Genomic DNA, 24,603 nt, shown 5'->3' with positions numbered 1-24,603 from the left:
TTATTTAGCTGGTTTATTTATTTATTTTCATATTCAGTTTTAACTCGGTGTTAGTCCAAAAGTAAAAAATGAAAAAGATGAAATCCTTTACAAAATTCACAGAACCGTTTTATTTAACAAAATATTCTGCTTCAATCCATATTCATCCACACAAAGGGAGGAATGCTCATGTATTAATGGGGCAACATATACTACATAGAATATACAACCACAAACATATACTGGTACGCTTCAAATGTATAAATAAATAAAAATAAAAGCATTTGCTAAAACACTATAACAGTGATGCGACTAAAGAAAAAGAAGTTCAGGGATTTAACTAAATAACTTTTGACTCTCGACCGATGATTTGAATCATTTACACAAAATATTGGACCTATATTTATCACCTGCACACAAAAATGACTCCAAATGATTGAGCAGGTTGCTCTATGTCTGCTAGCATGTTTGCCTTTTTGTCCCCCCCCAAAACAATGAATGCAGCTTTAAACTTTGCCGTGCAAAACATGCAACGCACCACTTCCACTAAAATGCCAGCCAGCAGATATTTTGAGCAGCACATGTATCATATGTATTTTCATAAACAGCTTCTACTGGTCACGACGCGTCAGCAAAACCTTTTTATCCCCATGTGGGTTCTGACTTGAGCAGATCCTGATCGAGCTGGAGACGGCCTTGCTGGACGACAAGCCGCACTGGTACCCGCTGCAGACCCACGACGTCTCCTCCATCCCGCTGCCGAGGCCCTCCCCCTTCCTGCCCCGCCGACACACTGACGCCCCCGGCAAGAAGCTGCAGCGTAAGTCTGCCAACGCCTTTATTCTATGTATTTATGCATAACCCTGTGTGTGTGTGTGTGTGTGTGTGTGTGTGTGTGTGTGTGTGTGTGTGTGTGTGTGTGTGTGTGTGTGTGTGTGTGTGTGTGTGTGTGTGTGTGTGTGCGCTTCACTGTTTTAAGAGAGAGAGGATTGTGCCAAAGTATTTCAATGTGAATGTTTTCCCCCACCCTTCCCTTTAACACTGCTCTCGTGCCTGGATACGTGCATGTGTATATGTGTGTGTGTCATGTATACATGTCTGTGTGTGTGTGTGTGTGACGTTTAGGTTCTCAGCGTGTAACAGAGCCTGAATTTGATGAAGGTACAGCAGTAGTGTCTAAAGGTGGGTGGGGATTGTTTCCCAGTATTACCGTCAGTGTTTCCCTCAAACTGCTCTCTCTCCGTGGCGTTTGTTTATGAGCCGTTGCTTTGGCTGGCTGCAGGTGTCGGCATTATTTTTAATTTTTTTGCATGGCATGCGTTTTGTTCCAAAATGCGTCCCGTGATTTTGGCACAAAATGTAACTCATGAAGGACCTTTCGCTTGTAAGCAAATGTTCCACCACCTGACAGAAACTAAAGAAAAGCTGAGTTAAAATGAGTTTTATTGCATTGAAATGAATGGAGAGAAAAAAATATTATTAATGACGCATAACAGTGACTGAGTGCAAACTGACACTTTAAGTCTTTATGTGACATAAAATCTTTGTATTGTACCTCTGACAGTGCTGTTATTTTAAAACGCTGTCAGCAAATGACTTGAAATAGGATTGAAAATCTAAAAAATGTAAATAGATGTAGCGATAGGACCGGATCATGTGAATGGGAAACACTATCATGTCATAAGCTACATGTTGCCGTGGGGACAAACCATCATGGTGGAAAACTCCATCTAAAATATAAAAGATCACTTATTTCTGTGTATGTTGAAGCACTCTGCCTCTTGTTCGTGTGTGTGTGTGTGTGTGTGTGTGTGTGTGTGTGTGTGTGTGTGTGCACGTGTCTGAGTGTTTGTCTGAGTGTGTGGTCGGGTTGGACTGGTATACAGATTTGTTGATTTGGGCTATTATAAGAATCGGGTTGATCTTATTACTATTTATTTATTTCCAGGATTTAATACCATTATACCTGCATATTTAATCAAATTCTATATCAAAGTGAAAAATATAATCATCCTGGATTTCATAGTTATGTTATCTGTTTCAGACACTTGGTACCTTGGCAGTACATTTCTGGTGGGAATACTGAATACTTCATGTTGTACTACTGAGGACGAGGGCAGCAGCAAAACATATTCTTTGACTCAATAAAAAAAAAAGTTGAATTGGATGCTGTATTTAGAATATTTTCACCGTTTCTCCTTCAGTTCTGAGGGAGAACGTTGTCTTTATATCCAAAACCACCAGACTCCTTTGACAAAAAGAGACTTTTTACCTCACACAATGTGGGAGTTGCTGGTCCACAGTCTTGTAGCTTCGGATATAAACGGCTATATCAGTTCCCCGTCAGAAAATACTATATCATACACTTTAACAGATTTTTTTAGATGATTTAAATTGCACCACGGCTGAATTCTTGCGACATCACGAGAGATTCACGGAATCCCTTAACTCTCATAAATCCATCTGGTCCGGCTCCAGCTGACGCGTGTGCGTGTGCGTGTGCGTGTGCGTGTGTGTGTGTGTGTGTGTGTGTGTGTGTGTGTGTGTGTGTGTGTGTGTGTGCGTGTGCGCGCAGCCAGCGACTGGACCAATCAGCGAGGAGCTTCCGGCAGCCGGACTGTCCGTTAAATGCTAAAACGGTTAGCGTAGATGCTGCTGTAGCATCACCTCTATCAGAACTGGAGAGTATTTACCCAATCAGATGCTTCCATGTGACAAAGCGTCTGGCGGGTCAGGATGCGTGTCTAGACGTCTGGAATACGTTTTGGTTCTCTCTGTTTCTCCAACTGGAGGCGACCAAATCCAAACGGTCCCTTAGAACTGCTCAAGTTCACCGATGTTGTCAGTCCAACCCCACTATGGATCCGTGTTTCTAGTTCACGAGCACCCGAGTTAAGAAAGGGGGACAGAAGGGATGGAGAAAATACACCCTTCGACCAACTTTTTTCTTTTAATCCCCATGCGTGGCAGGGATAAATGGAAAACCTTGGGAGCACTTAAAGCCCAGCGGCCGGCCCGCTGTGAGCGGTGAGGTTCTGTTCTTTTTGGAGAACGGAACCAGCGGCCATGGGACCGCGAACAAAGCCTGACGCGGCCCCACAGATCCCTGATCCCCGATCAGTCTCTTTGTTTGTATTTTTATCTTCGGATATATTTCCGATGCACCACCAAAGAGAGAGAACGGCTTTTAAATTATTCTTTTTATTTCACTACATTTAAAAAAATACAGGACACGGTACTGACAAAAAGCCAGCTGCTGCTCTATTATTAGGCCGGTCTTTAAATAGTCTGCTTCCTTGAGACAGACTTTCCTGCTGTCGTCGCCACACATGAATATATTCATATTAGCATGTGTTCACAAAAAAATGGAAAAGTTTGATTTAATGCAAGTCTTAGGATGAAATATAGTTTATAATGTATACTTTCCTATGTTTTTGGGTGCCTGGCAGTTTTGCGAATGCTAATGCTAATAGCTGCAGAGGTGGATGTAGTCTGTGGATCAGGGCTGTACATTTCCACTACAAACTACTGAATAGTTCCCTCTATTTAGGCCGTATTTACTTCTTCTCATGAGTGTGTGTTTATATATATATATATATGTGTGTGTGTGTGTACCGCCATTTCCCACCCAGCAGCGGACGGGCGTGGCAGGGAGCGGCAGCGGGAGTCCACGTCCACCCTGGAGGTGCCGGACCAGCAGAGGACGCCCGCCCACCACATCCGCTCCCGCTCGGTCTCGCCGCACCGCGAGGACCCGGGCCGCACGCGGTCCCGGCCGCCCAACGTCCCCGCGCAGAGGTGAAGGAGCAACGTACCCAAATGTGAAAGTGTTGTCCTCTTTTAGAAGCATTAAGAACATGAGTCCGTTTGAGGAAGAACAGGGCTGGAGAGATTTAGAGAGACACACGCCCTAAATCAATTAAGCTGTTTGTCCGTCTGTCAAAAGTTTGCAAATGCAATTAGTTCCCTTTCGCTCCAAATGGGCATAATTTAGCCAAATATAGTACGTATTTTACTCAATTCAGGCGGTTGGCATGGCCTGAAGTCTAACAATGCACAATGAAAGACCAATAGCCGCCTGGTGGGAAGATATTGAGACTTGTGTAAGAGGTAAAAGCAAGGTGGTGGAGGAAGAGAGGACGAGAGAGGGAGTTTGTTGGAAGCCAGCAAACGGAGTCCATCTACTAATGAAACGTCTGTCTGATGCAGAACACACAGTGCTGCCAGCGCTGCTTTTACTGGCCCGAGCCAAACGAGGCCCGCCAAGAGTCTGCTGCAATACCGCCTGACCGCTAACCTGACGGGAACCTTCCTTCCGTCTTTCAGGAGTCTGGATGACGAGCTTCCTCACACGCGCCGCTCCCGCTCTCCGACCCGCCACTACGACGGCGCCAGGGGTCGCCATCAGGAGGAGGAGTACCTGGATGACAGGTGAGAGCACCGGCTCGTTGCTGATTAGACCGTAAACGTCATCAGAGTTGCTCTGTTGGCGAAAAACAAGCAGAAAACAAACATCTCTGACCGTTTGTGTTTCGTGTGTGCAATGAGATAGTTTGAGAGTTTTGTGCAAAACTGTGTGTCTGCTTTGTTCTGTTACAACATGTAAGTGTAAACGAGATCATGACATTTTCTAAAATTGTACTTTTTTGTTCACTGTTATCATAAAAAAAAGAAAGTTTCCTGATTTCTTTTTCCTGCCCGTGCTCTCGCCGAATTTCTCTTTTTCCTATTCCTGTTTTCTAGTTGTCCGGGAACCGCGTTTGGTTCTCTCCGCTGATTTTGATATCGCACAAAGTGACTTCAGAGTGTTTTTGACTAAACGGCGTTGGTCACAACAATCTGTGGCGTTTCTGAGTTCAGCCACAGCTCCTCTTTCCTATTCACCCTCTGCTCCTTCTGCTCTTCTGTTGTTTTTGTTATTTTAACTGTTGTTGATTTCCCAATGTGTCATCCATCCCCATGATAACCACAGTGAGGTCATCCTGATCCAGTCAATGCGAGGCAAAAGTGCCGATTGCCTCCACACCAGGTAAACCCGGCCATTCACGACTTTTACTTTTTGGGCTTTCGGGTTCAGTTGTAGTTGTGTGTGCGTAGTGCTTTTTTGCAAGATTTTGTGTCTCTATGGAATTGTCCAAAAAAAAGGGGGTAAAAGAGACTCTTTGACTTTAAACGGAACATAATTGCTTCATAATGTTCAGTTCCAATGTAATGCAAAAAAACACACACATACAAAGTAAAAGTAAAATTGTTAACTGGACTTAAAAGATAAGGCGATAGTCTACAAAAAAGTCCCAAACAATTCATTTTCCATCTCTATACTCTTCCACTTCCCTTCTCTGTGGCTCTCTGCCCCAAGTCTGTTTGTTTCTACTGATGACTCTAAAGTAGTCAGGAAATAGTATACAGTTTGAATAAAAAAGAAAAGGCACACAATTTACAGCTGGGCATTGTAGTTTTCGACAAAAAAGTGCATTTGTCGAGGGACTATTTTCAGCTGCGGATTAATACACATTCGTGTCAGTTTTGGTCTGTTCATGTGGCTTATTGACAGCAAGAAACACGTGGACAGCCAGGAAAGTAGCATGAGTTGGAATAAGCAAGCCTTGTTTTTGTATTTTCTTTAATAATGTAATTGGAGGAAAAGTGAAAACAAACAGGGAGGGAAAGGGAGCCCAAAGAGCGGGCTGTTGACTTGTACTGCTGCCTCAGATCCACAAGAGGGCGCCACAGGGCCATGCTGGCATTATTCCGACTGCGTCTCATCCTCAGCTCGCTGCTTTCCTACAGCTCTCGTCTCTGCACATCTGCTCCCATCAAAAACAAATACAGTTGGAGACGTCTAGACCTTTGGTGTCATTCGACATGTGCACGTCACATGCTGCCCTCCAGTGGGGCTTAGATTGCTTTAGGAGGGGCTTTTGAAGCGTGTCAGTAGAGATGAGAGTTCTTCTGCTCGTGTGCTGTAGTTGTAAATGCTTACACTGCAATAAAGAAACCTACGAGCTTAGCCAGTGATTTTACGAGGAAGGTCATCAGCTGATGAGCGAAATATATCTTCAAATAAGCTTCATTACGGACGACGTATTCAATAAAATCACTGGATAAGTTGGCACCTTTTTAGACCTATAAAACTTTTCTCTCCTTTCTTTTTCCTCCTGTCATCCATTCCTCCCATTTTCCTCCTTCCATCTGCTGCATGCATGCTAACACCAGGAGATCTACTAGGCACAATAACACACTGCCCCCTAAGATGCCGCTTTTGTTCAACGGCACCCGCAAACATACCAACAGGTAAGTCCCCGGGTCAGTGCGCTTCAAACAACGTGTCTTACACTGCAGGATAAAATACATCACCAATGCTTCATTCCTCAAAATACACGTTTATTTTGTCTATTTGCGTCCGTAGATTTATTTTATACTCACCAAAAGTTAGTTTTAGATCATGTCTCATTTGCACATTCAAACATTCAATTCCAGAAAGCATGTGACACAAAAACACATTTAGTTTACCTCTTTTTTCTTCTGATAGTAACAGTATTTTCTGATTCTTGCCGTGATGCAAAGACAAATCCCAAACTCCCTCTCTGCAAACCGTTGAATCTTTTATGTCGACAAAATGAAGCAAGCATTTTAAATGTTAAAATGTCTGTTCTGGAAATGTTTGCAAATTAGCACATACTTCAAAACAATCCCTCATTTGCATATTTAAACATACATTTTCAGAAAGATTATTCTACTGAAAGTAACTGTCTCAATGCCAATAATCAATTTTGGAAGTATCATGCCACTAAAATATATATATTCTTTTACCTATAGATTGAAAATAGAAACATCCTATAATTATATTTATTTTCAGCATAATTTCTGTGAAACCATGTCTACTGTGTCTGTCTGGCAAGTAGGACTATAGATACTACAATACCCAAGTCAATCCAATGGGGAAGATCCAGTCAGAGTTCAAAACACTGTCGTTGGATCTGTGAACAAACACCATGACTTCCTCTAAAACTGACCAGAAGCTCGCTAGTAGATTTATATTTAATCAAAGAACCGCATGTCTTCTAAAGCAGGTGCTCGTCTTCTCTACTCTTAATCAAACTGGGACAGTTTCCTTCCCCTCCAAGCTGCGGAAGTGGGAAACTACGAGTCGCCTTAAAACTGTCGAGGAGAAAACAAATGTGACTTTCACGTCCAGGACTAGGGGCGCCCGGCATTGGGTCTTCCAGAGAAGCCTCTCCAATTCCCCTTTCCAAGAATAATGGGTGTAATAATGGGTAGCAAAAACAATCATGTCGGAAATGGTCTTTGAAAACATTGTTAAACGACTGGACGAGCACTTTGTCTGAAGCATACTGAGGCCTTTACGCAGTTTGTGGTGCCAGTGTGATTTTTTTTGTTTTCTTCCTCAACCTGTTGAGAAGCACACAATCCTCTTTATTGAAGTAAATGTTGATCATCTCCGATATCAGAGCGGACATCTGCTCTAATATGCGTGAGTATCTTCTCCAGCGGCAGGAGCTTCACAGATTCCTTTTCCGATCTGAGCGTATTTTTTTGTTGTTGTTTTCGTTTGCAAGCGCATGCATGTTTCTGAAATGTATCATCCTGTGACTAGCTCCTCGCCGCCTGCATGCCGAAAGATAAGCTCTGTCGCGGGATCGCGCGTAGTCGTGGCAACGCGCGGCTCCATCACGACTCGCTGCGTCGTAATGTTCACAGACGAGGCGACCGTTAGGTAAGACACACACACGCGGGCCGCGGCGGAAAGGTTTCACACACAAAGTGCGGAGAGCGTTCCATCCTTTGCAATCGGCAAAAACACACAGGTTTCCACTCCCACCCCATCTCCATGACAACCAAGACAACTCACAGACGCCAGCCGGTCATGGTTTAGTTCTCAGTCTAGCTTTATGACCTTGGGAATCTAACCTGGACTTTTTTTTAAAACCTTTTTTTTTTTTCTTCTGTTTGTCCATTGTTTTTTCTCTCCGTGTCTGTCCCTTCCTCCTCCTCCTCCTCCTCCTCCTCCTCCTCCTCCTCCTCTTCCTCCTCTTCCTCCATCTCCATTGGATTGGCATGTTGTGCTGTGGTGCCTCTAGTGATCTGCAGCCTGCTCTGGACAGGGTTAGGAGCGCTAGCGCCAACTGTCTGACTCCAGACTATCACGCCCCCTCAGCAGAGACTGAAAGGTACCAGCCTCTCTCCTGTAGTGCTCCAGTAGTCTCTCACCCTCTACCTTTCCTGGTCTTTGTAGTTCTTTCCCCTCTGAATGGTCCTATCTGAAGAATATCCTCACTTCGATGTACACTACTCTACTATTCTGTTATGTTTTCGCCCTGCAGCTCCCATGTTTCGCCACAATCCTCAAGCTGTGTATGAAGGTGCAACGATTTTCTAAAACTGACACATCCTTAGTAATATTTGCATTTGTTCAAGTACTCACAGCAATATTTCCCCCAAATTTCCTATCATTTATTCCCATCACCGAGACGCCTTCGTTGACCCGTCACAGATTGGCACCCTACCGACAGAATCGGTGCACCTCTTCCTGTACACCTTGCTTAATCACTGCATCTAAAGATAAGATCACCCTGCTTAGTTTCACACAGTCCCGACTCCTCGAGTGGAATCAACCCTTCAACCACTCATGCATCTAATTTGCTAGCTTTCTTTTTTTTTTTATAATAGCTAATCCTGCTTGATCCTGGGATTTCTGCTGCCAGGGCTGCTTTCTTGCTTCACCATACCCAGAATGTAATCAAATACCTTGAAGGATGTGTTGCAATGTATTCAAGTCTATTTTATGAGGACACTCTCACGCTATGTGTACGTTGAACGAGTTGTGGGTCCCTGTAATGATTCATCCTGTCCACACATGGCGTTGACTTGTCAAGCGATAACTACCCAGTGTGACTGCAGTGTAAGAGAGGAGGGTCCTCCTCCCGGTCATCTTCATCCTGGAAGTCGCAGGTTTATTGTTGACATTTTGTTGGCAACAAATCTAAAAACAACTAAAAGGGGAGACCCACGCCAAGACAAAATTTTAAAGATTCTTCATGTATCCGCTCGAAAATTGTACGAGTTCTTCCTTGGTTCATGCTTCATGCTTCCACCAAATGTTGTGAAAATCGGGCCAGGATCTTGTCAGTAATCCCTGACAAACAGAAAGTATGACCTCCTTGGCGGAGGTAAGGAGTAGGGCACTCAGAGAGCAGATCTCCGCCAAGGCCATGCGCCATCTCATCATGTTACTGAACAGGGAACATAATGTGTATCCGCCCCGTCATTCGACTTGCACTCCCGAAATTGAATGAGTTCTCCCTTGACATAACCTCCTTGGCAGAGCTATACTTATTTCTTTAAACCACGTTATTGTAGGTCAGGTGTTCTGCCCCCCAGGTTGCCAGGAAATATACGTGCAGTGATGGAACAGCGTGGCTTTCTGATTTTCTAATGGTTTGTTGATTTGGTCATATGGGTGATATATTTTGTATGTGTACACATAGAAGATCTTTGTCCCATTCCCTGCCCCGGAGACGTCCGGCAAGCCCCAGGATTCTTATCCAGCATGCGTCCCCTGAAGATGACAGGTACCCGTTTGTGGACCCCCAGTCGCTTCCTGTAGAGCTTGACTAATGCCTTCAAATCTGATGCCATTATTAAGCAAACCCCGAAAATGTTTTGTTGAAGTCTGATACAAGTTTTTAGTTTTTTTACAAAGCGAATTGTCCCCAAGTGCCCCCCACCCCCACCCTAGCATTGTAAGGAACCGACAGAAATACTCTGGGTTCTTTGGGCCTTGTTGGGTTCTGGCAGACGTCAAGCTCTACCTTCTGCAGCTCTGATCTCTCTGCTGAGTTGTGGTGTCTCTGATTAGCTGGTCGAGAACTACAACTATTCCAACTCTTTCTACTCTTTCTACTACGACTTTATCTTGCATCATGAAGAACGAAGAGCTTAATCTGATTTATGTTATCCAAATTTAGTACAAAAGGAAAGTGGCTGATTCTCGAATTTTCATACGCCTTTAAACATTTTGGGAAAATACCCTTTTTTCGCTTACTTGCTCACTGTTGGATGAGAAGATCCATAACGTCCTCATATTTGTCCTCTTGAATATGAAGCTACAGCCAAGCGAAGGTTAGCTTAGCTTAGCATAAAGACTCTAAGCTAATGGAACAATAATTGAATGAGACATAACTAAAAACATACCCACAACCGTTTTACCCCTATTTCATATCTTTATGCTAGGCTACGCTAATATACCTTGGCTTTTGCTTCATGTTTAACATCAACATTGGTGTGCTATCAATCTTCTCGACAAAACAGGCAGATAATCCTATACCCCTAGGTAGTTTAAATTTGCTCATATTTCAATTGTTATTTCCTTGAAACCAATAATAGCAGCAATTGCAACTGCAGGGTTTCTCTTCATTTAATTAGTTTTGACAAAAACAAGATAAAATCACAAGCTATCCCTGACTATGTTTCCATTTAGCCTCCTATCGCTACGCCTTCATTTCTGGTGTGTGGTCAATGAGCTGGACACAGTGAGAGTGAACAGGGTTTACAATGTAGGACCTGTCGAGGCAAGTTCCACTTTGTTTTGGTCCGTGTCACTCACATTGTGCAGCGGGTTGCTTGTACGGTTCTTCCGCTTGTGGGTGTGTCTTTCTGGTTTGTACTCTGTTGCAGAGTTGTAGCGATAGTTCTTCGTCCCTGGTTGTTGGTGCCGAGGTTTTTGTGCTGTTGCTTTTCCTGTCCTTCCTTCGCGTTCTTCAGTCAGTTGTTCTCTCCTGAACTGAGTAGATTGTGCTGGTGATGTTGTGAAACCCCGCCTCCTTGAGTTCGCTTCCCTGCCGTCTTTCCGAGTGCGCTTTTCGTTCTGGGACTCGCCATCTGCTGCTTCTGTGTGCTCGCCTTCTCCGCTCAGTCTTTAAGAAGGCTCTCTTCTTTTCAAGGCAAAGTGCTCAGCAGTGACTTAGAATTCATGATGTGTGTGTGTGTGTGTGTGTGTGTGGCGGTGCCTGTATCATCCTTGTCATCCTCGTGTCCGTGAATGGAGAATATGGATGCTACTTCCTTCTCAAGAGACTTTAATTCACCTCAGTACAAAGAGGAGGTACACAAACAACTACACACACACACTCGCACAGTTCCAGATGAGGCATGAGTGTGTGACCCCTTATTCATATCACAATCACAGCATTCATCACGGCATGCCCCCTATTTCCTGTTTTCCGGGTGGTAAACGTAAAAGGCCGATGACAAACCCCTGACAGTCGGGCTGCTCTAAATCTAAACCATGTCTCCTCCGTCGTGCTCTCTTCCATCCTCTCATCCATCCATCCTTTTCTTTCTTTTGTGTATTGTTCCCTTTTACTCATCCGCCATTCTCCAGGCAGCCTCGGACCCTGGAGACACCCGGGTGTCACGCTCTCGGCAGGAAGCTCCCAGACAGTGGCAGGTAAGGCATGTACTGCCGGCTCAGCACATGTCAACCAGTAGCGTACCAGACGGGAGCTTGAGATCACAATATATATCTTTTCAAACCCCGCTCAGCCATCTTTTTGTTACCATTACATGGGGATGTGGGGAATGAAATATTCACTGCTGCGATTCAGCTAAAAACATGTATGTAGCTTGAGGCACTTAAGTTTATTCTTAGTTCATACGCAGGTAGATTCTAACAAATTACGGTCATTAGTGTTGTGACCATCTTAACTTTCTCGACCGCCATTCTAGCAAACAGGAAGTGATGTGAGAGGGTGGAGCTAAGTGCTGATTAAGAGATTTGTAGGCGCCCAAAAACGGTTTAAATTAACTGTGAAGGGTTTAAAGTTCTAAGATGAAAACAGAGATAACTTTCACACCTGACGACGCCGTGGTAGCGACCTGTCAATCACTTGTAGCCCCGCCCTAAAGCATCCCCTGCTTTATGGGCTATTTGACTCTAAATGACCATAATTTACTAAATGAACATCATGTTCAGACTTGAAACTAGAGATTGAGACATAAACTCATGTTCACAATGTTTACTGAAGAAATAAAGCAAGTAGCATTGTTTTCCCTCAGTCGCCCCCTCATGGCCATTAGAGAGAATGCAGGTTTAAGGCACTTCTGCATTGGCTTCACTTTTCCGTCCCAGTGGTTGCCGGCTGGTCAATGTTTAGAGATAATGTTTATTATGTTCTGAGCATGCTAATTGCTAACATTTGTGAATTACAATAGCATTACACCCAAAGTACAGTTTGAGGATGGGACTGTCATCCGGTTTGCAGAGCCTACTTTTGTCACATTATGCTAAGTATTGTGCAAATTAAAAAGTAGACCCGGTGGAAGTGTTATATAAAATGAATATTAGACTTCATCCTGTGGGGAGACATTGTACAAACATTGATTGTTATCCATCCAATAGTTTAACTTGAATCTCACATGATTTGGATTACCTTTTTATTTATTTGTATTCTTTTGCTTTTTTTTCTCTCTCTATTTTCCCTCGACCCCGACCTTTCTTCCCATTATTTTGTTCACACGCTGCTGCTTCCACACTGTGTGCTTTGGGTTTGTATGTCACTCGTGTGTGTGTGTGTGTGTGTGTGTGTGTGTGTGTGTGTGTGTGTGTGTGTGTGCATACCAGAATCAAGCCCACCTCCATCTTAAGGGGCTCCAGAGGAAAGAAGGCCCCATTGCGGCCCCTTGGTAAGGGGATCTCCCTAGAATGAGTGGCCCTTTAGGATAACCAGTTGATGGATACTGTGTGTGGGGGGGAACACACACACACACACGCATGCACACACACACACACACACACACACAGACAGGGCTGCTTTCTCACTCCCTCATGCGTTTACGTGTTTTGTGTGTGTGTTTCTGTGACATCACAACCCTCGGACGCTGCTGCCGTGTGTGTGTGTGTGTGTGTGTGTGTGTGTGTATATGTTGTGTACATGTCGTCAAGGCAATGTGTGTACACTTGGAGCGGATCTGTAAGTTACGTGTAAAACGCACACATCATAGATTTGAGCAGAGTATTCTCTTCATTCAGAAGTATAACGGCAGAGCGGATGGAAAGTATGAAATTGCAATTTTGTAACGGAAGTTTGTTCCAATGGAAATGTTGATGTCTCCATGTAAAGATGAAGACATAATACACACATTTCAGGCAGTGGTGTTAGTATTACTAATTATACATATTATATATATATATTTATATATATTACTAGATTTACCTCTTTTACACTTAATCATTATAACTCTATGACACATGTATATATGTATATGTATATATGCATGTATATATATTTTTTTATATTTGTATTCTTTTCTATTTTTTGTTATTCTTCTGTTGTAATCTTTGATCAAACTCCGGCACAAGAAGGGAACAATAAAGTTCTATCTTATTTCAAACATGTAATCCTTTTATTATTATTATTATCATCATCATAAGAATATGCAATGGCCTTGATTGGCACCGTGCCAGAAGACATTGAGTTGATGACGTCATTATAGCAGTTCAGGGTGAAACGGGAGAATGGATCCCTGATGAATGGCTGCCTGCAGCGCGGTGGGGTTTGTGCTTGAAGGCTTTCACCTTCTCTGTGTTCTCCTCCGTCTTAACCTTCATTTGCTGCTCTTCCTGCAACAGGATCCTCACCGTCGACCCCGGAACCAGCTTCACTCTGAACTTGCTGTTCTTTCATTTCCACGGCGTATACTTTTCCCCCCTTTAGCCACATTGTCGCTTCATTTTGTGAATGCAACTTTACATTTTGGATGTTGCTCATCTTAAGATAAGAATGGTGGAATGACCGCGGGTTCCATTGGTTGTTGTTTTTTGTGTTCCTTCAGGTGACTTTCAGCAACTTGAAATGATGCTGATCGGAATAACTCCAGACATGTGAACTCCATCCAGCGAGGGACGACCGAAGCTGCAGTGTCACACAAATATTGACTTTAATTTCATTTTCTCTCTTTTTTTCACCCCCCATATCTTTCTCCCTCTCCTTGTCCCCCACCCTCTCTTCACCATCACTATCATCTGGTGTCAGGGGCCACCTCCAAGGTGGTGCGTCTCTGTCCTCCTCAGTGACGTCCTCCTCCGCCCGCAGAGTGAGGCAACTCCCTCAGCTTCCCTCCAAGAGCAGCTCTGTAGAACAAGGTACGTCTGGTTGTGTGCTAAAGGGAAGCATGAACCACTTTAGTGGACTGATGCAGTGGAATTCAGACATTATTATTATTATCTCAAACCTACACACCAAATTTTGGTTTAAAGAGAGAGTTTGTATTATAGTTGATGCAGTAGATGGCGCTCGGCACAGAACAGCACGAGAGCAAAGTGATGTACTGCTGTGGACGGAGGGCACTAGCTAAATGTATTTTAGACACCTAAAAAATCAGTTTACGTGTACGTCATATTTACAATATTCACCACTTCACATGCCCACAAACAGGGAACCTGAGCCCAGGGCTGTGCGGTAAACCGGTATATCAGTTTCAAATTTCCATACGGTATGAATCTTTCATGTACCGTCATACCGGTGCGTAGCCGTAACAACTGTTGTCGCTCTTCGGCAGGCAGCATCATTTACTTTTCACCGCTGAGGCGCAGCGGTCAGAGCTACTTAGGTGACATGGTTGTAACTTTATAACAACAATTAATAACCCACAACTAACGCTGTTTAACCGGGTAAAACATCACGACACAACAGTTTGTAACACTAATAATTGTACATTTATAAAATTACACCGCCGAACTGCATGCTGGGTAGAGCTCGTCAACTATCGCAACAAAAAGAAACTGTGTCGCAGGAACGAACCCTTCCGGTCTGTTTTTTTGTTCACCTACATTCCCCTGGGTCCTAAGTCCCTCCAGTTTAGCTTCCTAACACCCTCTATGTACCGATGTACAAACAGCTGCTCACCATTCACAACAGCTGTTCAGTTGGCCAGCGGTCCTTTTCGGCGTCAATGAATGAATGTGTTTGCTCAGGATAAAAATACCGTGAAATACCGTGAAACCGCCAGAATCTTACAAAATGCAGTGATATGAATTCGTGGTCATACCGCCCAGCCCTACCTTTATATCCATCTATGCTCTCTCCTAAGCCACTAGACTCCTTTGACAGAACCAGTCATTTCCCCTCTGCCTCGACAGGCTAATGGCTCGTGTTTCCTTTGGTGTGACTTTGGTGAATCTGACTGAACTCTCAACCACAAGTCCTCTACTGTATTAATATCTCGACTATGTACCTCTTACAACCAGCTTTAAAACATCCCACTGTCTCTTTGAGGGGTCCGAACAGGCCAGCTGAAAGTCAGCGGGGCATTGTGCTGGACACTTTGTTTTTGGGGACCGGTGCTGTTTCTTTCTATAGCATCTGCTGGTTGCCTGGCAACCTCACAGTTGGAGACAAGACTCCCGGGAAGTCGCTGCCCTCTGCCAAGAAATAGTCTGTGTAAAAAGAATAGAAAGTTGCGTAACCGTTGCTGCTATTTATTGAAATCTGACCCTCGCTGTTTGACCTGCAGATGAATCAGTACACAGGTTGATGTTCCATGCTGGATCAGTGTTGGTGTGTGCAGCTTGTCAGGACAGCAAATAGGGTCGACTTGCAGTGCGGTGTCGGATTTAAGAGTTTCTCGTATTGTGTGTGTGTGTGTGTGTAGCCCTGGTAGCAGAGGAGTGTGTTCGTCAGCTCCAGATGAGGGTCCATTCCAACCGGGCGTCAGCTGCCACCACCTCCAGCCAACAGGACCTGGACCGAGCCCTCAAGAATAAGCGGGAGGTGGGCCACAGCTGTGACTTTATTGTGTTTATTTTGGGGGGGGGCTGACTTTGAAACCGACTCGGAGGGAGAATGGAGGGAGAGCCAGAGCGGAAGTGCCATAATGTTGCTGGAAGTGGCAGCCATGATAAGAACTGATCAAATTATCTGAACGCAAAAACTCTTCAATGATTCCCCCTCCGAGGCTTTGGTCTTCTCCACATCTCTCTTTGACCTCATGGCGTTTTTTTCCATCGAGGAAACGTCGTTAAGAAAAGACATAAAAGGACATAATTCCTTGTCACAAAAAAAAAAAGCACAGGTGTTTCCACCCGTCTCCATTGCTGCGACCGCAGTCTGAGCCCGGCCTGCTGTGCCGTGTGTTTCCCGCAGCTCTACAAGGACCAGAGGCGGAGCAGCGAGAACATGTCCCATAAGTCCTCGGACAGCGATGTCAGCGACGTGTCAGCCATCTCTCGAACCAGCAGTGCCTCTCGCATCAGTAGCACCAGCTACATGTCCATCCAGTCGGAGAGACCCCGGGGACGCTTCAGGTACACACACACACACACACACACTCTCAAACTCGCTCACTTTGCTTTTTCTTGTGGATCAATTCCGTTTATTTTTCGCCATATTGAGTCCCATGAATTGAACTTGACGATCACCAGGGCCATGCGAGCGACGGGCCGCAACATGATGAAGAGCACCAGCGTGAGCGGCGAGATCTACGGCATGGAGCACGTCGACGGCAGCCAATCGGACACGGCGCTCGGGAGCCTGGGCAGCGGCATCAAGAAGCGGCGCTCGAGCCTCAGCCAGCGCGTCGTCGCCATCCTGCCGTCCAGACGCAGCCGGAGCACCTCGCAACTCAGCCAGACGGGTCAGAGGAACGGTCACACACACGGCAACGCAACCACACACAAACACACACACACTACCACACACACCTCACTGAGGACTCCTTCTAAACGTCACTGTGTGTGTCGTTTCATCCGAGAATCACCAGCAAGTCATGGTGTCTGGTCGCCACTCAAAGGTTAACCCGTGGAGTTTTGACAACACACAGAATGTGTTTGGGGGCAAATGTAAAATATAAATAAAGTATAAGAATAAACTACAATAAGGGTTGAGCCTATTGTGAAGAAATTGCACTGTATGCACGTTGCACATCCTCAGTTTAATGAAATCATCTCCTCTTGGCACAGAAACCAATATTTGAACATGTCTGCAAGATCTTTTTGTTAATAATAATAGTTATTATTATTATAATTAGTCTCAGATGTATATCTTATCTTTACACTTACATAGTCATCTTAAGTGGGCTCTTAGGTCATAAACTTAAACCTGAATTTGGCGAATTATTGCCAGTTTTAACGACTTATTAACCGATTACAGCTCTCTTGAATCTCAGAGGCCGTGCAGTCAAATGTGAACACGCTCAAAGAGCAGGTTTGAATCAAAAGCTGCATCATGCGTTATTATTTTTGTAGTGTATTTTATGCATTTTTTGTCAAAAAACGAAGCTCACACGCTGTCAATAGAGACTTCAGCAGGTCACTAACGCTGGAACACATTCGATCATTCTATGCATTCAGTGTTGCTGTTGTTTATGATGATGTTGTTTATTGGCTTTGTTGTTGTTGTTGTGTGTTATTTCAGAGGCGGCGGGTAAGGCGGTGGAAAGACAGAAAGGTAAAGCAATAGTTGAAAGACAGAGTCAGACAGACAGAAAAAAGACAGTCAGATACTTACTTCAGCTAATTCTTAAGGATTCATAGGTCAGAAATATTGGTGAATAATAAACCAAACATAGTATTATATAGCAGGATTAAATACATGTATGTAGCAGCTGTTAAATGTTATGTCTCTGATGTGTTTCTTTATGTTGGTGGAGATTAAATTAAATAATAAAGCATCGGAACGCACAGAGATACAGAGAGAGAGAGAGACATAGACATAGAGAGAGAGAGACACATAGAGAGAGAGAGAGAGAGACATAGACATAGAGAGAGAGACACATAGAGAGAGAGAGAGAGACACATAGAGAGAGAGAGAGAGAGAGACATAGACATAGAGAGAGAGACAGAAAGAAAGAGAGGAGTCATGGCAGAGAGGGAGAGTTGTAGAATAGCTCCGTTAGACTGAAAGGTTCCCGGCCCCTGACCTCGGTCTCCGGCACGCTCCCTTCCTCCTCTTCACGCTCCCTTCCTCCTCTTCACGCTCCCTTCCTCTTCTTCACGCTCCCTTCCTCTTCTTCACGCTCCCTTCCTCCTCTTCACGCTCCCTTCCTCCTCTTCACGCTCCCTTCCTCCTCTTCACGCTCCCTTCCTCCTCTTCACGCTCCCTTCCTCTTCTTCACGCTCCCTTCCTCCTCTTCACCTCCTCTTCACGCTCCCTTCCTCTTCTTCACGCTCCCTTCCTCCTCTTCACGCTCCCTTCCTCTTCTTCACGCTCCCTTCCTCTTCTTCACGCTCCCTTCCTCCTCTTCACCTCCTCTTCACGCTCCCTTCCTCCTCTTCACCTCCTCTTCACGCTCCCTTCCTCCTCTTCACGCTCCCTTCCTCCTCTTCACCTCCTCTTCACGCTCCCTTCCTCTTCTTCACGCTCCCTTCCTCCTCTTCACGCTCCCTTCCTCCTCTTCACGCTCCCTTCCTCCTCTTCACCTCCTCTTCACGCTCCCTTCCTCCTCTTCACGCTCCCTTCCTCCTCTTCACGCTCCCTTCCTCCTCTTCACGCTCCCTTCCTCCTCTTCACGCTCCCTTCCTCTTCTTCACGCTCCCTTCCTCCTCTTCACCTCCTCTTCACGCTCCCTTCCTCTTCTTCACGCTCCCTTCCTCCTCTTCACCTCCTCTTCACGCTCCCTTCCTCCTCTTCACGCTCCCTTCCTCCTCTTCACCTCCTCTTCACGCTCCCTTCCTCTTCTTCACGCTCCCTTCCTCCTCTTCACGCTCCCTTCCTCCTCTTCACCTCCTCTTCACGCTCCCTTCCTCCTCTTCACGCTCCCTTCCTCCTCTTCACCTCCTCTTCACGCTCCCTTCCTCTTCTTCACGCTCCCTTCCTCCTCTTCACGCTCCCTTCCTCCTCTTCACGCTCCCTTCCTCCTCTTCACCTCCTCTTCACGCTCCCTTCCTCCTCTTCACCTCCTCTTCACGCTCCCTTCCTCTTCTTCACGCTCCCTTCCTCCTCTTCACGCTCCCTTCCTCCTCTTCACGCTCCCTTCCTCCTCTTCACCTCCTCTTCACGCTCCCTTCCTCCTCTTCACGCTCCCTTCCTCCTCTTCACGCTCCCTTCCTCCTCTTCACGCTCCCTTCCTCTTCTTCACGCTCCCTTCCTCCTCTTCACGCTCCCTTCCTCCTCTTCACGCTCCCTTCCTCCTCTTCACCTCCTCTTCACGCTCCCTTCCTCCTCTTCACGCTCCCTTCCTCCTCTTCACGCTCCCTTCCTCCTCTTCACCTCCTCTTCACGCTCCCTTCCTCCTCTTCACGCTCCCTTCCTCCTCTTCACGCTCCCTTCCTCCTCTTCACCTCCTCTTCACGCTCCCTTCCTCCTCTTCACGCTCCCTTCCTCCTCTTCACCTCCTCTTCACGCTCCCTTCCTCTTCTTCACGCTCCCTTCCTCCTCTTCACGCTCCCTTCCTCCTCTTCACGCTCCCTTCCTCCTCTTCACCTCCTCTTCACGCTCCCTTCCTCCTCTTCACGCTCCCTTCCTCCTCTTCACGCTCCCTTCCTCTTCTTCACGCTCCCTTCCTCTTCTTCACGCTCCCTTCCTCTTCTTCACGCTCCCTTCCTCCTCTTCACCTCCTCTTCACGCTCCCTTCCTCCTCTTCACGCTCCCTTCCTCCTCTTCACGCTCCCTTCCTCTTCTTCACGCTCCCTTCCTCTTCTTCACGCTCCCTTCCTCTTCTTCACGCTCCCTTCCTCTTCTTCACGCTCCCTTCCTCCTCTTCACGCTCCCTTCCTCCTCTTCACGCTCCCTTCCTCCTCTTCACGCTCCTCTTCACGCTCCCTTCCTCCTCTTCACGCTCCTTTCCTCATCTTCACGCTCCCTTCCTCCTCTTCACCTCCTCTTCACGCTCCCTTCCTCCTCTTCACGCTCCCTTCCTCCTCTTCACGCTCCTTTCCTCCTCTTCACGCTCCCTTCCTCCTCTTCACGCTCCCTTCCTCTTCTTCACGCTCCCTTCCTCTTCTTCACGCTCCCTTCCTCCTCTTCACGCTCCTTTCCTCCTCTTCACGCTCCCTTCCTCCTCTTCACGCTCCCTTCCTCCTCTTCACGCTCCCTTCCTCTTCTTCACGCTCCCTTCCTCTTCTTCACGCTCCCTTCCTCCTCTTCACGCTCCCTTCCTCTTCTTCACGCTCCCTTCCTCCTCTTCACGCTCCCTTCCTCTTCTTCACGCTCCTCTTCACGCTCCCTTCCTCCTCTTCACGCTCCCTTCCTCTTCTTCACGCTCTTCTTCACGCTCCCTTCCTCCTCTTCACGCTCCCTTCCTCTTCTTCACGCTCCTCTTCACGCTCCCTTCCTCCTCTTCACGCTCCCTTCCTCCTCTTCTGCCCCGCCGAGTTCAGTTCTTGGAGAAAGCCTGAACCAAAGCATCGTCTCAGTGGTCTGCTTGTTTAGTTAACGCTCACGCAGGAACTATATCTGAAACACCGGTGGACTGAAAGGCTTTTTAAAAGATCTGAACTCCCCCTTTAAGTCCAGATGTGCACAGATGTTTGATTTCCTCAACCTTCCAAGTTATTACCTTCACATCCCTGCCAAGCATTCTAGTTCTGGGTGGAGTGACTAAGCCATTAGTCATGTTTTCTTCCCGCAGTGACCTCATCATCGATATTTCTACCTATTTTCCAAAAATGTAATTTTTGTTTACACAATTTCCGAGCATCCTGAAGGCTGCTATGTATTTATTTTGTTACCGAAATGATTTCTTGCGATGTTGGTGAGGTCAGCGTGGGATTTGCATGGGGTGGTCTGCTATAGTGAAGCTCGGCCGACAGTTATCAGGCTTGTCAGGGTCACCACCCTTTGAGCTGACGCCAAAATGAAGTATTATGTTCCTTGTTTATTTCATATATCTGTACAAACCCCGGAGCTTTGAGAAGGTGCGATGAGACGCCTGATAACTGAGCCTCGGTTTAAAAGGAAGAAGAAGAAACGGTGCGTGCAGAGTCCGGTTATTTAACGGATTCTCTTTCTTGCCATGAAAGCCCCGGCAGGGAAGAAGGTGGGTAAGGGCGCCGGCAGCAGCAGCATCCAGAGGAGCGTGGAGACGGGCATGGCGGTGGAATACCCGCGGGGAGGGTCCACCATGAACCGGCAGGCCAGCAGAGAGTCCACCGATGGCAGCATGAACAGCTACAGCTCCGAGGGGAAGTACGTACGCCAAGCACCGACCCACATGCAGCATTAACCATCGGCAGCACCACTGGGCTGCGATGGCTCCACAGCGCTGTCCGTGGTGCTGAAACAGCTACATGATTTGTATTTGCGACTTCTTCACTGATTCACACCTTTTTTTCAGTTTCGTCTCGGACCTGTAATGTTCATTCAACTAAACTTGGACATGGCGACAGGATATGTTGTGCTAGTGCATGGGATTACTGTCAGGGCCATAAGTATTTTTGACACAATCCTTCTTATTTTCCTCTTCACACAGATTTGAAATGACGCAGTCAATAGGTGGTTGAAGTGTAGACACATATAGTGAATATAATGATAATTTTGAAGTCCACACTTCAACAACATATTGAGTGCTTTATTTGAACTCCATTGCAGTCGTGTTGTGATAAGGGCTATTCTAAAGAATTAGTTTTTATTGCCATTTACCGTAAATAAAACATTAGTAGTGTTAGTCTAAAAGCCTCAATTCTAAGCGACTTTTTATGTAAACTTGACTTTCCATGCTAACAATCCGAATCCATACGTAATGATTCAGATTTGTAAAATAGTCTTCATTCATGCTTTGTTAGTTCTCTCCACTAGACGTCAAGCAAACAACTTTTAAAACTCATAATTTGTGGATGGAGGTCGGATCGATCGGCTAACATTGTAGCTGCTCCGTTAGCACTCATAACGTCATACAGGCGTGAATACAGCAGCGTCGGTATTGTTTGCACCATGTAGTTTATACACATAGATTCCTACACACAGTTCTTTCTGGTCTCTGTACTAACATGAGGTGTCGTAGAGCTCTGGAGTTGCTCACACAAAAGCCCTGTTTTCTCTTATTATTGCTCATATTAAAAAAACACTAATTTCTCCGAACATATTACTGTACCTTTAATCACGTCTTCTGATATGAAGGAATGATTGGATCGTGTGTGTGTGTGTGTGTGTGTGTGTGTGTGTGTGTGTGTGTGTGTGTGTGTGTGTGTGTGTGTGTGTGTGTGTGTGTGTGTGTGTGTGTGTGTGTGTGTGTGTGTGTGTGTGTGTCAGTCTGATCTTCTCAGGTATGCGGTTGGGCGCCGACAGTCAATTCAGTGACTTCCTGGACGGTTTGGGCCCCGGTCAGCTGGTTGGCCGGCAGACACTGGCCACGCCTGCCATGGGTGAGCGATGGCTCCATTTGACACCTCGTATTTGTAAAGCAAAAATTAAAACTACAAATATATGATTCTATCATACACGTAAAACGTAACTGTACATACTGTGTATGCGCTGATTAGAGAACTTGGAGAGGAGTTAAAGTGTGCAACCTCTACATATTGACCTATCGGGAAGCGTCGACGGATTTTACAATACTTCCAGATGCGGTGTGTAAAATATGTCTTTCATACACACAGGTGATGTTCAGATCGGTTTGATGGATAAGAAAGGTCAGCTGGAGGTGGAGGTGATCAGGGCACGAGGCCTTACCCCCAAACAAGGCTCCAAATCCCTCCCAGGTAACACACACACACACACACACACGCACGCACGCACGCACGCACACAAGCACACACGCACGCACACAAACATTCAACACAAAAACTTCTCCCTCCATCGTTCTCTCTGTCCTCCCTCTTTTCCCTTCCTCTAAACCCCGCCCCCACACCTTCCCTCCCTCTAAACCCCGCCCCCACACCTTCCCTCCCTCTAAACCCCGCCCCCACACCTTCCCTCCCTCTAAACCCCGCCCCCACACCTTCATCCCTCTAAACCCCGCCCCCACACCTTCCCTCCCTCTAAACCCCGCCCCCACACTTTCATCCCTTTAAACCCCGCCCCCACACCTTCATCCCTCTAAACCCCGCCCCCACACCTTCCCTCCCTTTAAACCCCGCCCCCACACCTTCATCCCTCTAAACCCCGCCCCCACACCTTCCCTCCCTTTAAACCCCGCCCCCACACCTTCATCCCTCTAAACCCCGCCCCCACACCTTCATCCCTCTAAACCCCGCCCCCACACCGTCCCGCCCTCTAAACCCCGCCCCCACACTTTCATCCCTCTAAACCCCGCCCCCACACCTTCATCCCTCTAAACCCCGCCTCCACACCTTCATCCCTCTAAACCCCGCCCCCACACCTTCCCTCCCTCTAAACCCCGCCCCCACACCTTCCCTCCCTCTAAACCCCGCCCCCACAGCTCCCTACGTCAAGGTGTACCTGCTGGATAATGGAACCTGTAAAGCCAAAAAGAAAACCAAGATTGCCCGGAAGACCCTGGAGCCCCTCTACCAGCAGCAGCTGCTCTTCGAGGAGAGTCCCCAGGGCCGGGTGCTTCAGGTAACCTGCACTTTAACCTCAAATAGACAACGACCAACCACTGCTCACTTTGTAGTGAGAAAGCCCATAACAAATATTTTGATTATTGTATGAAGTCAAAGCTTTTCGGTTATGGTTTAACAGATCATCGCAGTGTAGTTGCCTCTATGCCAGAGCTGTAGATTTAAGAATTGAGTCAACCAAACTGATTTGAGAAGCCAATTTAAAGGGGCAGTGTGAATAACAATAATAAACCTGATTTAAATTGGAGTTAAACCAGGATTAAACCTGTAAACCATGGTTGAACCTGAACTGTATTTAAACTCGAATAACCCTGAAAGGGATGAACTGATGTTAACTTGTACATGTTTCAGTCTCCTAACTCGTCCCTCCCGTTCTCTCCTCTAGGTGATCGTATGGGGCGACTACGGACGATTGGACCACAAATGCTTTATGGGCGTAGCACAGATCTTATTGGAGGAGCTGGACCTCTCGAGCACGGTGATTGGCTGGTACAAACTGTTTCCGCCGTCCTCATTGGTGGACCCTACGTTAGCTCCGCTCACGCGGCTGGCGTCTCAGACGTCACTGGACAGCTCAGGACCGGGCGTTCGGTCCTAGTGACCGAGCGGCGACCCGAACCCCTTTCAATATCCCTTAAAGACTAAATAACGGACCACAGCTACGGGACCGGGACTGAGCAGAGGGGGAGAACGACGGGCCCGCAGTCAACCAATGGAACGAGAATGAAGGAGAGAGAGAGAGAGAGAGAGAGAGAGGGAGAGACAGAACTAGCCAATCAAAGCCTAGCTGGAGTCCGACAATCACGTCTCACACCTTCCCTCTTTCCTCGTCCGTACGCCGCTTTGTTTTTTCCACGCTTTGCTTTCTTTGTTTCTCTCGTCTGCAGCTGCAGCAACAGTGAGGATGCTGTCCAACATTCTTCACCTCTCGCTGATGCTTTTCTTTCTTTTCTTTTCTCCTTTCTTTCTGGTGCAGCCCCGAGAGCTATAGGGACGCACCGCCGACGCCGAGTACCGATCCTCTGCCAGTGTTTAATCAATAAGCTGTGTGCATCACTGTTTAATGCAGCAACACATTGGTCAAAACTTAAAATTCCAGGATGTAATATTTAGTGTACAAACATCAAACTAAATTGTCACAGTTATCC

The 24,603-nt window shown here is 46.3% G+C and overlaps 1 protein-coding gene across 3 annotated transcripts in view; it reads left to right on the top strand.

Moving 5' to 3' along the window:
• The window catches only part of rims1a (regulating synaptic membrane exocytosis 1a), a gene marked incomplete at both ends in the record, with an annotated part of 84,548 nt that extends 60,495 nt beyond the window's left edge, over positions 1-24,053 (top strand). Inside the window, 20 exons of one of the 3 annotated variants that reach the window (XM_079229578.1) lie at positions 652-799; positions 3,612-3,777; positions 4,306-4,410; positions 4,952-5,008; positions 6,196-6,273; positions 7,598-7,717; positions 8,082-8,171; positions 9,489-9,572; positions 11,048-11,104; positions 11,384-11,449; positions 14,034-14,143; positions 15,652-15,770; positions 16,143-16,303; positions 16,421-16,632; positions 17,412-17,444; positions 20,957-21,122; positions 22,185-22,297; positions 22,532-22,633; positions 23,314-23,453; positions 23,841-24,053. In XM_079229578.1, coding sequence (XP_079085704.1) covers positions 652-799; positions 3,612-3,777; positions 4,306-4,410; positions 4,952-5,008; positions 6,196-6,273; positions 7,598-7,717; positions 8,082-8,171; positions 9,489-9,572; positions 11,048-11,104; positions 11,384-11,449; positions 14,034-14,143; positions 15,652-15,770; positions 16,143-16,303; positions 16,421-16,632; positions 17,412-17,444; positions 20,957-21,122; positions 22,185-22,297; positions 22,532-22,633; positions 23,314-23,453; positions 23,841-24,053 — 2,340 coding nt within the window. Of the gene's footprint in view, positions 1-651; positions 800-1,104; positions 1,162-3,611; positions 3,778-4,305; positions 4,411-4,951; positions 5,009-6,195; positions 6,274-7,597; positions 7,718-8,081; positions 8,172-9,488; positions 9,573-11,047; positions 11,105-11,383; positions 11,450-14,033; positions 14,144-15,651; positions 15,771-16,142; positions 16,304-16,420; positions 16,633-17,411; positions 17,445-20,956; positions 21,123-22,184; positions 22,298-22,531; positions 22,634-23,313; positions 23,454-23,840 lie in introns of all 3 variants that reach the window. The other 2 variants (XM_079229580.1, XM_079229579.1) reach the window with 2 other exon arrangements.
• Positions 24,054-24,603: the final 550 nt, after the last annotated feature.

This window comes from Taurulus bubalis, assembly GCF_910589615.1.
Source record: "Taurulus bubalis genome assembly, chromosome: 14".
Lineage (NCBI taxonomy): Eukaryota > Metazoa > Chordata > Actinopteri > Perciformes > Cottidae > Taurulus > Taurulus bubalis.
The sequence above is the reverse complement of the archived record's forward strand: the minus strand, read 5'-3'. Positions and strand labels throughout refer to the sequence as shown.